We start from the raw sequence: 14,503 nt of genomic DNA on the forward strand, positions 1-14,503 counted from the left end.
TTGTGTTAGTTGGGTACCTAGGCTAACTTTGTTGGACTTACGAACAAATTGGACTTACAAATGCCCTCTCTGAATGGAACTCATCCATATGTAGGGGACTTACTGTACTCTAGACACGGCCCTGCTGAGAAGCTAGCAAGCTGTTCCCACCTCCCTTGGGGTAACTGTCCAGCCCCCTGGAGCTAGCGCACACTATGCCTCAGGACCTGGACCCCGCTGACCTCCCCGTGTTCTCCACTCTCACAGTTCGCTCCAGCTCAGCTGAAATGCTTTCCATTTTTGCCCCTCTTGCCCCTGGTTCTGAGCACATGCTGGTCCCTCCTCGTAGAACGTTGCTCTTCTCTCCTGCCTTACCTATATAGCCCTTGTCCTCCCTCAGGTCTGAGTCTAAAAGTGAATTCTGCCAGGACTTCCTCCCCCTCCCCAGGACCAGATAAGGGGCTCCCCTGCAAATGTTCCCTCGACACTCCATGTTGACAGCACGCTCCACCCTAGGCAGGAGACACTGGTACACTCAACCGTGTCCCAGGAGATTGTGATGCCACAGATCAGAATCACATGCGGTGGCATCCTTGTTGTCCTTTGCTCCCCCTGGCTGCATCTGGCAGCGAGTGGTGGTTTGGTCCATGGAGGAGGGATGGCGTGCCCATGCGCACCACTTTCAGGATGTGCTCACATTCGCTGGAGCCCAGAGCCCTGGCCTTTGCTTGGAGGTGTTGGGATGCTTTCTTCTCAGGTCAGTCTGCCCCCATCCACGAGTCTGATTGATGACCCATACCAGCCAATACGCTCATTGTTCTGGACCAGGGGGATTTTGCCCAGAATCTCTCATTTTCCTCCACAGTGACCAAGTCCAAATAGCATGGAGAATTCCAGGACTCTTTAAGTGCTTGTGTGTGTGCTTAGTCACTCAGTCCTGTCCAACTCTTTGCAACCCTGTGGACTTCAGCCCACCAGGCTCCTCTGTCCATGGGGATTCTCCAGGCAAGAGTACTGGAATGGGTTGCCATGCCCTCCTCCAGGGGATCTTCCCAACCCAGGGATCGAGCCCAGGTCTCCCACATTGCAGGCAGAGTCTTTACCATCTGAGACACCAGGGAAGCCCAGCCTAAAGCCTAGATCAGACTGAGTGTAAGAGTGGTTGTTGCTGTGGGGAGATAGGAAGATGGGGAGAGGGGCATGTCTGTGTAGCAGATGCCCTCTCTGTGAGCTCACACTGGCTGAGCATCTTATATGCATGAGTTCATCTGATGATCAACCACTATCCTAGGAGGAGGGGGTCTTAGTCCTGTTTTATAGGTGAAGATAGAGAGACTACCCTACTAATCTGAAGCTATCTAGTCAAGTTAATGGTTGAGCCATGATTCGAATCCAACCTTAGCCTCGCTATAAAAATCTGCAATTGCTTTTTTAATAGTTATTTATTTTGACTGTGCTGGGTCTCTGTTGCTGTGCACGGGCTTTCTCTAGCTGTGGTGAGCAGGGACGAGTCTCTAGTTGTGTGTTCACCCTTCTAATTGGGTGGCTTCTCCTGTTGCGGAGCACAGGCTCTAGACCACAGACTTCAGTAGATACGGCATGCGGGCTTAGTTGCCCCGTGGCATGTGGGATCTTAATTCCCCCACCAGGGATCGAACTCGTGTTCCCTGCATTGGAGGGCAGATTTTTAACCACTGGACCACCAGGAAAGTCCTAAGAATCCACAACTCTTAAGTCAAGGTCGAAGTACCAATCCAAGAATCTTAGAATACTGTTACTGCTAAGTCAGTTCAGTCATGTCCGACTCTGTGAGACCCCATAGACGGCAGCCCATCAAGCTCCTCCATCCCTGGGATTCTCTAGGCAAGAACACTGGAGTGGGTTGCCATTTCCTTCTCCAATGCATGAGAGTGAAAAGTGAAAGTGAAGTCGCTCAGTCGTGTCTGACTCTTCGCGACCCCATGGACTGCAGCCTACCAAGCTCCTCTGTCCATGGGATTTTCCAGGCAAGAGTACTGGAGTTGGATGCCATTGCCTTCTCCGGAATCCTAGAATAATAAGATAAAAAGATACCATCATAATTTTCTACCCCTTCCCAGTAAATATAGTGAAGCCCTGACTATAGCATTCCTAGGAAAGGAGAGGTGGTAGCTTTGGTGTGTTCTTCCTCCTGGACAGGTCTCTTTAATGAGAAAGAGAAAAGAGGGTTTGAGGCTGAGACAGGCCCACAGAGGCACCTGTGCTGAAGATCGGGGGCCTCTCGGGATGTGACATGTTGGGAACAGCAGGAAAAGCCAGGCCCAGCCATCCTCAGCCCGGCCTTGTCTTCCCATCCCACCCAGCCTCCTGGAGCAGGACGGTTCGTGCTTTGGGAAATCACCTGAATTCTCACGGGGGAGGTGATCTGAGCACTCCTGTGTTTGTGTCCTCTCCCTGGCAGTCCCCTGCGGCAGCAACATCACCTCCTTCAATGGCACTGTGTACTCCCCGGGCTTCCCCAGTCCCTACTCCAGCTCCCAGGACTGCATCTGGCTGATCACCGTCCCCATTGGTCATGGCGTCCGCCTCAACCTCAGCCTGCTGCAGACAGAGCCCTCTGGAGACTTCATCACCGTCTGGTAGGGCCAGCTGCCGTGTCAGCAGGGAAAGGGGCTTGAGCTGGGCTCTCAGCTGGGTCACCCATCTGTTAGTCCAGAAAACCAAGGGCTGGATAGTTTTAATGGCTGTCAGCCTCCTGGGTCTCAAGCATAGTGGCCTAAGAACTCAGCTTCCATCAGCCCTTTTGACTCCTCGATGGGAAAGGACTAGCGGGGCAGTGTGTTCCCCACCTGGCATTCTGCTGGGGGTCAGTCAAAATACCAATGGGTGTGGGAATCTGGATCCATGAGCAGACTTTTCTCAGTGTTTCCAGAGTCCAAACCAAAATTCTGCATTTACTGGATAAGCTACCCAGACTAAGGGAAGAGCTGTGCAGTGGAATTTTATGAAGTCCCACTGGCATCTCATGCTGAGCTAATGCTGACCACAGAACTGTCTGCAGTGATGGAAACGTTCCGTATCTGTGCGGTCCAATATCATAGCCCCTCTCTACATGTGGCCCTCGAGCACTCGAATGTGACTAGAGTGACTGAGGAGCTGATTTTTTAAATTGATTAAATTCTAAATAATTTAAATGTAAATAGTCACGTGTAGCCTAGTGGTTACCAAGTTGGACGGCTCAGCTCTGAGTTATACAGTTAGAGTTTCTTGTGTTAATTTTAAAATGAGAATGTGAATTACTAGTTGATTAGTACAGTTTCCTCGACAGTTTTTTCCAAACCTCTGAATCTCTGAACAAAGATATCTTTTTAAAACTCCTTTGTTTAGAGCTTCTGGGAATCAGCAGGAGATAGTAGCATTCTGTTCTCAAAATTCCCAGAGCTGGATAACTGTCACCTGACTGCCCTGAATGGATTTCTCACTGAGTTTCCAGACAATGGCTGAGATCAGATGGAAGGGACTAGATAAAATTCCAGGGAAGAAATCCTTGGGCCCAGGAAGGCAACATGGGTGTGTCTCTTTGCTCACTGAAGGCCACTGATGCACCAGTTAGAACAGGCAGGCATGGTGACGCATGACATGCAGGATCTTCTTTCCTCTTGCAGGGATGGGCCACAGAAGACAGCCCCACAGCTTGGAGCCTTCAGCCGGAGCTTTGCCAAGAAGACAATGTACAGCTCATCCAACCAGGTCCTGCTCCAGTTCCACCACGAGTCAGCCATGGGCGGGATCTTCGCCATAGCTTTCTCTGGTCAGTATGAAAGCCTGGTCCAGGAAGGACGAGAGGGCCAGACTTTTCAGTCCAGGCTGGGCTTGCCTCCTGGCTCCTGCATTTGCCAATTTGGGGTTTGGGGACGAGTGACATAGCTTCTCCATCTCAGTGTCCTCAGAAGAAACAAAGTGTTAGTCGCTCAGTCGTTTCTGACTCTTTGCTACTTCATAGACTGTAGCCCGCCAGGCTCCTCTGTCCATGGTATTCTCCAGGCAAGAATACTGGAGTGGGTAGCCATTCCCTTCTCCCAGGGAAATCTTCCCAACCCAGGGACTGAATCCAGGTCTCCTGCATTGCAGGCAGATTCTTTACCGTCTGAGCCACCAGGAAAGCCTTCAGTGTCCTCAGGGTTATGAGAATTCAGCTGTAGCGATGTGAGAGCTCCCAGCACAGGGCTCCATAAATGTGAGTTTTCCTTCACTGCCACACTGGTAGGGTGGAGAAGCCCACAAGGCTGATCCTTGGTGCCAAGTTCAAGTTCAGAGGCAACAGGGTGAGTCTTCTTATTCATCTTTCACATATCAGCTCCCTGGTTGTTTTATCCATTTACCTGTGCCCCACCTCATCCCTCAGCACATTCTAGAGAATGGTCCCACTCCAAAGGTATCTAGAGCCTCTGTTGACCCCACAGGAAGTACTGTGCACAAAGGAACTTGGGGAAAATTCAAGAACAGGAGCATGAACAATGCAAGGTGTGTCTGTCCTTACCAACAACCTATTTTCTCATAAAAGTCCAAGATTATGGTCCCAGGTATTTCCTCATTTTTATTACAGTGGACACAGCTTAGGAAAACTTATAGAAAGTTCTCCATGGGCTTGTGCCCAGCCAAGAAATAAGCCCCCATGTTTATGATTTGCAGAACGTTACATCTATATGAACTGAAATCAGGAAGGCTTGACTTTATTCCTGGCTCCACCTCAGGCCAAGTGTCTGACCTGTGTAGGTCTCTCCCTAGCTCAGTTTCTTCACCTGCAGCACAAAGGGCTTGGAGTTCATGACCTCTAAGGATCCTGTGAGTTAGTAAGGCAGCTATTATTACCCCCACTTTATAAATGAGGAGATGAGGGCCAAGGAAGGCAGGAGGGCTTGCCCAGAACCACACGGCTAGAACTGGGAGGAGAACCCAGCCCTTGCAGCTCTGCGCTGGCTGTTGGGGTGAGACCACGTGGTGCTAACACCTCACACATGTATTTATCGAAATTTGAATGCATTCAGCCCCAAGTCCTCAGGAGAGGCAGTGATATTGAGGCAGAAAGAGACTGAAACAACACTGTTGAGAGCACGGGCGGCTCCAGTCACCGTTCCCTGGAGTGCTGGCCCAGGTGAGCGTGACATGGTGATGAGACCCTGCCCTCGCTCTGCCTTCATACCCACACCCCTCTGGTTGGGCACACCTCTCACCCGATGAACAGAACCTAAGGTTTTTGTTTTTGTTTTGTTTTTGTCTTAGTCTTCATTGCTGACTCAGTAGTTGTGATGAACAGTTGCTCCTCGGCATGTGGGATCTTCCCAGACCACAGATTGAGCCCATGTCCCCTACATTGACAGGTGGATTCTTAACCACGAGACCACCAGGGAAGCCCCAGGACCCTAGTTTTGAAGGCTCTGTTATTTTGACTCTATAGGACTGGCCCACAGACTGACAGAGTGTGGACTCCAGCATCGTAGACTTGGGTTCAAACCTATGCCATATATTAGCTGCGTGACCATGAGGCTGTCATTTGACTTTTCTGAGCCTCAACTTCATTACCCACAAGATGGCAATTATATCAGTGCCTAATCTCACAGAGTTAAATGAACTCATGCAGGGGAATGCTTAGCTCTAGGCAGAAAGTATTAAAGATACTCAATAATGTGTAATGTTTGGGGATAGACTTTTCTTCACTCAATATAATTCTGGAGATTAATCCAAGGTATCGCATGTAATAATTGTTGTTCAGTCACTAAGTTGTGTCCAATTCTATGACCCCATGGACTGTAGCATGCCAGGCTTCCCTATCCTTCATTATCTCTTGGAATTTACACAAATTCATGTCCATTGAGTCAGTGATGCTATCTAACCATCTCATGAGATGGTTACATGTAAGGACTTTGTGCCTTTTTATTGTTAAATTTCATTCACTGTTGACAATTTGATCTCTGGTGCAAATAGTTGACTCATTGGAAAAGACCCTGATGCTAGGAAAGATTGAAGGCAGAAGGAGAAGAGGGCAACAGAGGATGAGATAGTTGGATGGCATCAACAGTTCAATGGACATGGACTTGGGCAAACTCTAGGAGATGGTGAAGGACAGAGAAGCCTGGCGTGCTGCAGTCCATGGGGTCGCAGCACAACTTGGCAACTGAACAGCAACATCATTCTATGATTCTTGAGCCATATATAATTTTGGACAACACTTTTGAAATTTGAAAAATTATAGAAAAAGAGGACAGATTCATCGTTGCCATGGCTAAGGAGGGGTTCAGGATGGGAAGGAAGTAGATGTGTTTACTATAAAAGAGCGGCATGAGGGACCCTTACAGTGATGGAAATGTTCTGCATCTCGATGGTATCAGGATCAATACCCCAGCTGTGATATTATACCATAGTTTTGCGAGATGTTTTCTATTAGGAATCACTGGGTAAACAATACATGAGATCTCTTTGTATTATTTCTTACAATTGCATGTGAATCTACAATGATCTCAAAAAATTCAATTAAGAAATAAAATTTGTGTAACTAAAGCAAAGTTACTCAACAAGTGGCAGTTTTAATAATCATCATCATCATTGTCATGATCATCATTATTATTGTATTTGGAGAGTACAAGGATCTGTATGAAGTCACCTCCTCCTAAAGCCAGGTTTCTTATCCCTGCTCTTGTGTCTTAACCCCACCTGGTCCAGGCATAGGTGAAGGAGGCCCAGCACTGCCCTGGGCTGTCCTTGTTCCCGAGTTCTCCTAAGTAAGTCTGCCCAGGACATCTCTTGCTCCTCTGTGTGTCCTGGCCACTGTGCCCCTGATGCTCTCAGATGAGACATGAGACCCTCCAGTGCCAGCTCAGACCAAGGCCTCACGGGCCAGAGGAGCAGGCAAGGGCCTGGGTGAGAGGATCAACGCAGGCCAGCAGGTTCGGGTGGGAGATACTGTTTGTAAGAGGCCGAGTGAACAAGAAGGCACCTTCCACCCACTCATTGGGTTTTTGATAAATTGTAGAATATTAGCAATTTGTAAAAAGTGTGTAACATACATGTGTGTATTTAAAGAAGAAAAATAAGATGAACACCCAGAGCTGAGCCTGCAAAAAAGACCACCAGTGCTCTTGAAGCCCCGTGCACCACCTCCAATATGCCCCCTGCCCAACCCCCCAGAGTTAATCAGGGTTATGAATTTTGCTAAATTTTCTGCTAATCTTTCATTGCTTTTCATTATGATTTTACTCCATAGGTGTATGTCTCCAAAAATACATATTGTTTCATTTAGCATGGTTTTTCTGTTATGTAAGTAGAACGGTTCAGTAAGTGTTCTTCTGTGACCTGCTTTTTTCATTCAAAATTAAGCTTTAGAAATTCATGCTGATGCATGTGACTAGATTAGTTTAACTTTTCAATGCTGTCTAGTATCTCATTGTGTGAAAATAGTGGTTTATCTAGTCTACTCTTAATAGGCATTTAAATTACTTTATTTCAAACAATATGAGCATTGTTGCACATTCCTTCTCATGAACAAGAATTTCTCTGGGGTACATGCCTGTGTGGAATTGAGAGGTTGTAAGTATTCACATACTCAGTTTTACTGCTGCTGCTGCTGCTAAGTCGCTTCAGTCGTGTCCGACTCTGTGCGACCCCATAGACGGCAGCCCACCAGGCTCCCCCGCCCCTGGGATTCTCCAGGCAAGAACACTGGAGTGGGTTGCCATTTCCTTCTCCAATGCATGAAAGTGAAAAGTGAAAGTGAAGTCGCTCAGTCGTGTCCGACTCTTAGTGACCCCATGGACTTCAGCCTACCAGGCTCCTCCGTCTATGGGATTTTCCAGGCAAGAGTACTGGAGTGGGATGCCATTGCCTTCTCCGACTCAGTTTTACTAGCTAAGGCCAAATCAATCTCACAAAGTAGTTTTAACAGCTCCCACTCTTCCTCGTCATGGAGATAGAGCTGCTATAGCACTACATTCTTGCAGACACTGGGTTTTCCTGGACTTTAAATTTTTGCCTACCTGGTGAATAGCATTTCACTTTTCTGTTGATGACGAGGGTAAGCGTTCTTTCTTATCATTGCTGACTGTGCATGCTTCCTGCTCTCTGAAATGTCTGTTCCACATACAGTTTTCTTTCCCCAAGAAGAGAGGGAACAAACACGTTTAGACAAAATCTTTGTGATTTGTAATACATGCTATGAAAGAAACAGATAAGATAGCAAACAAAAGCATAGAGAATCTACTTCATATAGAATAATTGAGGGAAGCATGTCTTAAGAGGTGGTATTTGCGACAAGAACTAAAGAAAAGGAAGGAGCCAGACTTGCAAAGAGTAGAAATTGGGAATGGAGTAGGGGAAATAATGTTTGCCTTTTTATAGGCAAACCTTAGCCCTACATAAATTTCTTTTCATAGAAGAACCAAAAAGAAGAAAAGTACCTTAAGGAGACTTATGACAATATGCTACTGTATTTTCAAAAGTGACAAAATAGGATTTGAATTGCAGAGAAAAATACCCTTAGAAACACACAGCTTGGGAAATAGAAGCAAATTTTAGAAAACATCTACTTCTAGCGTAATAGTCTAGGTAATGTGGACTCCAAATAAGAGTCATCTGGCTGAAAGATTAATAGAAGGGGAAATCATACCCCACCTGTTAGGAGACAATGAGAAGAACCCGGCATCGCTTCCTTGTAAAGATGCACGACCTGAATCTAATCATGAGGAATCCGACCTAAACTGAGGGTAATGTGATACAGGTTACATACTAGAAGGTAGCTGGTGTGTCATTTTCAAACGTGTAAAAGTCAAGGAAGGTCAAAGCAATACTTTAGAACTGTTATGGTCTAAAGGAGACTAAGAAATACGACAACAAAATGCAATGCATGTTTCTGAACTGGATGTGTTAGCTATTAAGGACTTTATTGAGACAAGTGGTAGAAATTGAATGGAATGTAAGGATTAGATGGCAATGTATCAGTGTTAATTTCCTCCTTTGGTGCTTATATTGTGATTGTGTGGGAGAATGTGCTTATTTATAGGAACTACACACTGAAATATTCTGTGGTTGTGGGATATCATGTTGGTAACTCAACTTTCAATTGGTTCGTGGAGACAGTTTTGTTACTATAATTCCAACTTCTCCTACACCTTTGTGATTGTTACAAATTAAAAGTTTTATTTATGAGGGGAGCCAGCTATAAAAAACAAAAGTTTTAAAGAAATGCAATTGCACACTTTAAATTGGCATATGAACCAGCAAAGAGCAGAATTGACGCTATAGAAAAACAATTCAGAGATGTGGAGGCCAAACTGGAAAAGCTCCGTATGAAGAGAAAAAAGGACGAGGACTTGAAAATGATAAAGGAGAAGATGGTAAATAAAGAGACCCAGTGGCCAAAGAACCAACATACTGATAAGAAGTATTTCTGAGGAGAAGAACCTGATGGATAGAATAGAAATAATAAAATAAAACTCTTCTGAGATTAAGGGAAAATCTGTGCATATAGGATAAAGAGTTCACTGTATACCAGGAGAAATCAAAACCAGCCTGGCAAGTTTTCCAATTTATAAGGGTGAAGGGCAGAAGAAAGCTACTGGAACCCAGGCTGAGAAAACGAACTACAAGAAGCCAAAATCAACAATTCTCAGATTACGTGAAAATTCCAGAAATTTTCGATTCCAGAAAATGAAGGAGGGATTTTTAGACTTGTTCAAGAAAAAAAAAATTGTTGGGAGCTTCACATATGCAGCAAGAGATAGTCATTTGCAGATATCCAAGAACTTAAAATGAGATATCGAAGAGCTTAAAATGAGTGTCAACCAAAGTCTCAGTTTGAATTGTTAACTCGAGGAAGTAGCTACCCAACAAAGGATGAACAAATAACTCAATATAGAGATAACTATAAATAACTCTATAGAGAAACTGTATAAAAGAAAAGATAAAATGGGATGAATTGACTAATCACAGATTTAGCTCTAATAATAATTGAAAATATAGATTCAAAACAATCCAAATACAATTCATTCTTAGAAGTTTAAAAGTAATCATTTCATATTAACAAATGCCCAGATATTTTTAGAAGAGAGAGGAACAATTAAATGTCTTCATCTTCCATGGTAGAGAAATCAATAGATATTATTCAATTATTGATTTTATAATTAGAAAAAGAAGGATTCCAAGTATATATTTTAGCCATCAATAAATTAAAACTCAACTACAGTACTTCCAAATTGCTAAAAGAAAAAAAATGAAGCAAAGCATAATTCACAGATAAAAAGAAGAAAACAAAGGCAGCTGTGTAGAAACAAAGCTATAGAAAACACAGAATAAGCACAAGTAAAACAAGTTCAACTATTATGACAAATACAAATTTATTAAAGCCCAACTCCCTATTAAAAACACAAAGACTCTTATATTAGGCTAAATATACTATAACTAGACTTTATAATAGGGTTTTCTGTACCAGGAATAAACTAAGACAATGTGACAGCTTTAAAATAAAAGCTGGGTGGTGATGTATTTTATAACCACAACAATAACAATCAAAGAAAAGGATTCAAAGCAAAAGCATTCAATAGAGAAAATGGATTCTTTCATAGTAAAGAATAATCTGTAATGATCCTTTAAAAATGATAATCCTATTGTGAAGGTTGCAGAGAGTGGCCCACTTAGTGGTGAGAAGTCTGAGAATACATACCAAAAGATGAACACAATGTGATTAGCCACAGTCAAGACATTTTCAGGTATCTACACAGCTCATAATGCTCTCCTTAACTTCCCCACTCACGTGGGCATCTGTCGGCTGTATTTGTACATCATGACTCCCCTCCACATGCGTCCCCAACCCCAGGAACAGGAACTGAAACTAAAGATGGGCACCTGCCCTGATTCCAGCAGAGATAAATCAGATGCTCTCTCTCGGAAACTCGAGATTGAACCTGAGAGATTCTCTTTCTTCCTGGACTTGTCTCCTGAAGAGGGAAGGTATAAATCCAAGTGCAGTGGATTGCCTGTCTTCTATCGTCCATAGAGACTGAGAAATAGAGAAGTCCTACGTACAGAAGAACCACTGAGACAGACACATAGGAAAGTTTCCTGGATTCCTGGTGGCCCTACAGTTGCTTGTCCTCTGCCTTTATGAAGTCTGGGTACAAAGCCACCCTTGGGTTCACTTTTCTCTTGAGAAGCTTCTTCTACCCTCAGCTGATTTGTGTTACTTACACCCAGGGTTCCTAATTAACAATTATCTAGGACCCACCAATCCTAGTTCTGAGAATTGTATATAAAGATATTCCTTGAAGTGCTATTTGTAACAGGTAAATTAGAAACAATCCAAATGTGAAATAATAGGAGATTGGGTGTACAGATTGACACATACATGCAAATGGAGGAAAATACAGCCATTAAAAGTCATTCATGTGGAATACAATCACTGATTAAGGGAAATGTTTACTTTCTATTGTTTGATTTTTAAAAAGCATATGATTTTTGGGGCGGGGGGAAGGCTCAGATGATGGTGGGCTTCCCTGGTGGCTCGGGTGGTAAAGAATCTGCCTGCAATGCAGGAGACCTGCGTTTTGATTCCTGGGTCAGGAAGATCCCCTGGAGAAGGGAATGGCAACCCACTCCAGTATTCTTGCCTGGAGAATGCCATGGACAGAAGAGCCTGGCGGACTACAGTTCATGGGGTTGCAAAAAATCAGACACGACTGAACAACTGACACTTTCCTAACACTTTCAGATGATGATATAGCCAAAGGATGCAATGATTATGGATCCCTAACATGGATCATAGCCACCGCATCTTTGTGAGTTTCTTGAGAAAGAGATATATACAAGGAACAATGGCAAGGGAAGGCATTTTAATATCAGCTGGGCTTGGACCCCAAATCCAAGTGCAGAGCCCAGAGTCATCAGGTAAACTGAACTGAACCATATGAACTACGTTTCTCCCTAAGCTAATTTGGCTTTAAAAGCTTCAGTGTGCATGCTCAGTTGCTCAGTCGTGTCCAGCTCTTTGTGACCCCATGGACTGTATGTAGTCCAGCAGGCTTCTCTGTCCATGGAATTTTCCAGGCAAGAATACTGGAGTGGGTTGCCACTTCCTACTCCGCAGGGTCTTCCCAACCCAGGGATCAAACCCAAGTCTCTTGGGTCTCCTGCACTGGCAAGCTGATTCTTTACCACTGAGCCACCTGGGAAACCCCAAGAAGTATCAGAGGTAAGGCCAGTTCAGCCCAAGGAGGAATGTAGCAAGAGAGTCAAGGGGAAAGAATTCAATGTGCAGTGAATGACCCATAGTGTCTACTGCTGGAGCTGAGGGCTCTGCCCACCTATTAGCATGTTAACACGTACTGGAGACTAAGCCGTTCAGTGCTTCACTCCCCAGGGGAATAAGGGGATGCAGACAAAAGGAAACAGAGAAGTTTTGAATGCACCCCTGCCCTTGAGTTCTGTAGTCATAACACGGCTGATCCAGTGTGTGTTTGTGGGGAGAGGAGAGTTGTCTGTAAGAGATCCAAAGTCATACACTAAAATGCTAGCAATAGTTATACCCAGGTAGTGGGACTTGGAAAATTATTGTTTTATTGTTTTTAAGTATTCCACCAGCTTTCTGCATTGAGCAGAAATTTTTAATTTTAAAAAATTAATTTTTAAAATGTAATGGGAAATTGATCGTCTATCAAACTATAACCACAAACTATAAAATACCCAGGCTGTGCTTAGGCAGAGATTTCTTTTAATGATTTTTTTTTTCCTGGGAAAGTGAAATGTGTCTTAGAAAGTTTTAGAAGGTATGTTTTAAAGGTAAGCATGAGGCTGAGAATATAAGGTATCAATTTTTAAAAAATTCTACAAAGGAAAACATTGAGAACTGGCTAAATAAAAATTGAATGCTTGTACACACCAGAAGAGTGCCATAAACAAATCAGGAGCAAATGATAAATTGGGAAATATACTTAATAGGCAAAGACCAACCTGAATATACATAGAGTTTTTCAAATTTGTAGGAAAAATAGAAGCGAAGGACATGAACAGAGAGTTAAAAATAAATATGCAAATAGTCCATTAATATTGCCTAACTAGTTGTCACGGAGAAGGCAATAGCACCCCACTCTAGTACTCTTGCCTGGAAAATCCCATGGACGGAGGAGCCTGGTGGGCTGCAGTCTATGGGGTCGCTAAGAGTCGGGCACGACTGAGCGACTTCACTTTCACGTTTCACTTTCATGCATTGAAGAAGGAAATGGCAACCCACTCCAGTGTTCTTGCCTGGAGAATCCCAGGGACGGGGGAGCCTGGTGGGCTGCTGTCTATGGGGTCGCACAGAGTCAGACACGACTGAAGTGACTTAGCAGCAGCAGCAACAGTTGCTCCGAAGCACGTGGAATCTTCCCAGACCAGGGATCGAACCCGTGTTCCCTGCACTGGGACCACCAAAAATTGGTGACTGTTTCCTCTGCTGGCTCTAAGTTCTGTGAGGCAAGGACTGTCTGCTTACTTCTGCATTGGTGAATTGAATGTCAGAAGGCCCCGTGAGCATCTGGAACTCGTGTTTCACGTGCCTCGGGCTCTAAGTGACGTCATCCTAGAGTGATGTTCACCGTGAAGGGTACCCCACCACCTAGCACTGTCCCCAGCACTTTCTTGCCCTATCTTTCATATTTAGTCCGTATTTCTGCATAGGGTTTCAATCTCGAGCTGAAAAGTTTCCTCTGTGCCTTTAATGTTTATGGTGCAGTATAAATCCCGGAGACAGAAGAGCCTGATGGGCTATACAGTCCATGGGGTCGCAAAGAGTCGAACACAGCTGAGTGACTGAGCACGCAAGTGTTGCCAGCGGTAAATTTCAAAAAAAAAGAGAGTACTATTTTTCGAAACAGCAAGAGTTGAAGTGACTTCGGAGATAATAACAACAACAGTGGTGGCAACAGCAGCTGACTAACACCCAGTGCTCAACCATGTGCCAGGTAATGAAAGGCAGCCTAGTTACGAGCCCACATTGAACTTGGCCTCAGTGATACCCTCCACACGTAGGCCAGTCTCTGCCCAGAGGGAGATGCTTGTCGGTTTAGAAAATCCACTGAAGCCACAGCACTTGGCCCAAGGTCAAAAGAGAAATTAGCAATCGTGCTGGCCCTCACCTAGACCACACAGAGCATTTAGATGGTGACTAGTGGAAAGAACATGGGATATGAGAGCAGCCAGACCTGGATTCAAACCCTGCCTGTGCCACTTACTTCCTGTGTGACCCTAGAGAAGTAACTGAACCTTTCTCAATCTCAACTTGCTCATAAGTAAAGTGAGAACACCTCACAGGGGAATCTGCTATTGTGAAAATTCAAGGTGACAAAGCATGAAAGTGCCTGAGATACAGATGTTGTTGTTCCGTCGCTAAGTCGTGTCCAGCTCTTTGGGACCCCATGGACTGCAGCATGCCAGGCTTCCCTGTCCTTCATTATCTCCCGGAGTTTGCTCAGGTTCATGTCCATTGAGTTGGTAACACTGGCTAACCACATCCTCTGCCACC

General features: G+C 44.6%; 1 protein-coding gene across 1 annotated transcript in view; it reads left to right on the forward strand.

Moving 5' to 3' along the window:
• CSMD2 (CUB and Sushi multiple domains 2) overlaps positions 1 to 14,503 on the forward strand; it is a 655,591-nt gene that overhangs the window by 561,069 nt on the left and 80,019 nt on the right. Inside the window, exons 44-45 of the mRNA XM_010841252.1 lie at positions 2,420 to 2,597; positions 3,624 to 3,769. Coding sequence (XP_010839554.1) covers positions 2,420 to 2,597; positions 3,624 to 3,769 — 324 coding nt within the window. The remainder of the gene's footprint in view (positions 1 to 2,419; positions 2,598 to 3,623; positions 3,770 to 14,503) is intronic.

Source organism: Bison bison, unplaced genomic scaffold, assembly GCF_000754665.1.
Source record: "Bison bison bison isolate TAMUID 2011002044 unplaced genomic scaffold, Bison_UMD1.0 scf7180017864158, whole genome shotgun sequence".
Lineage (NCBI taxonomy): Eukaryota > Metazoa > Chordata > Mammalia > Artiodactyla > Bovidae > Bison > Bison bison.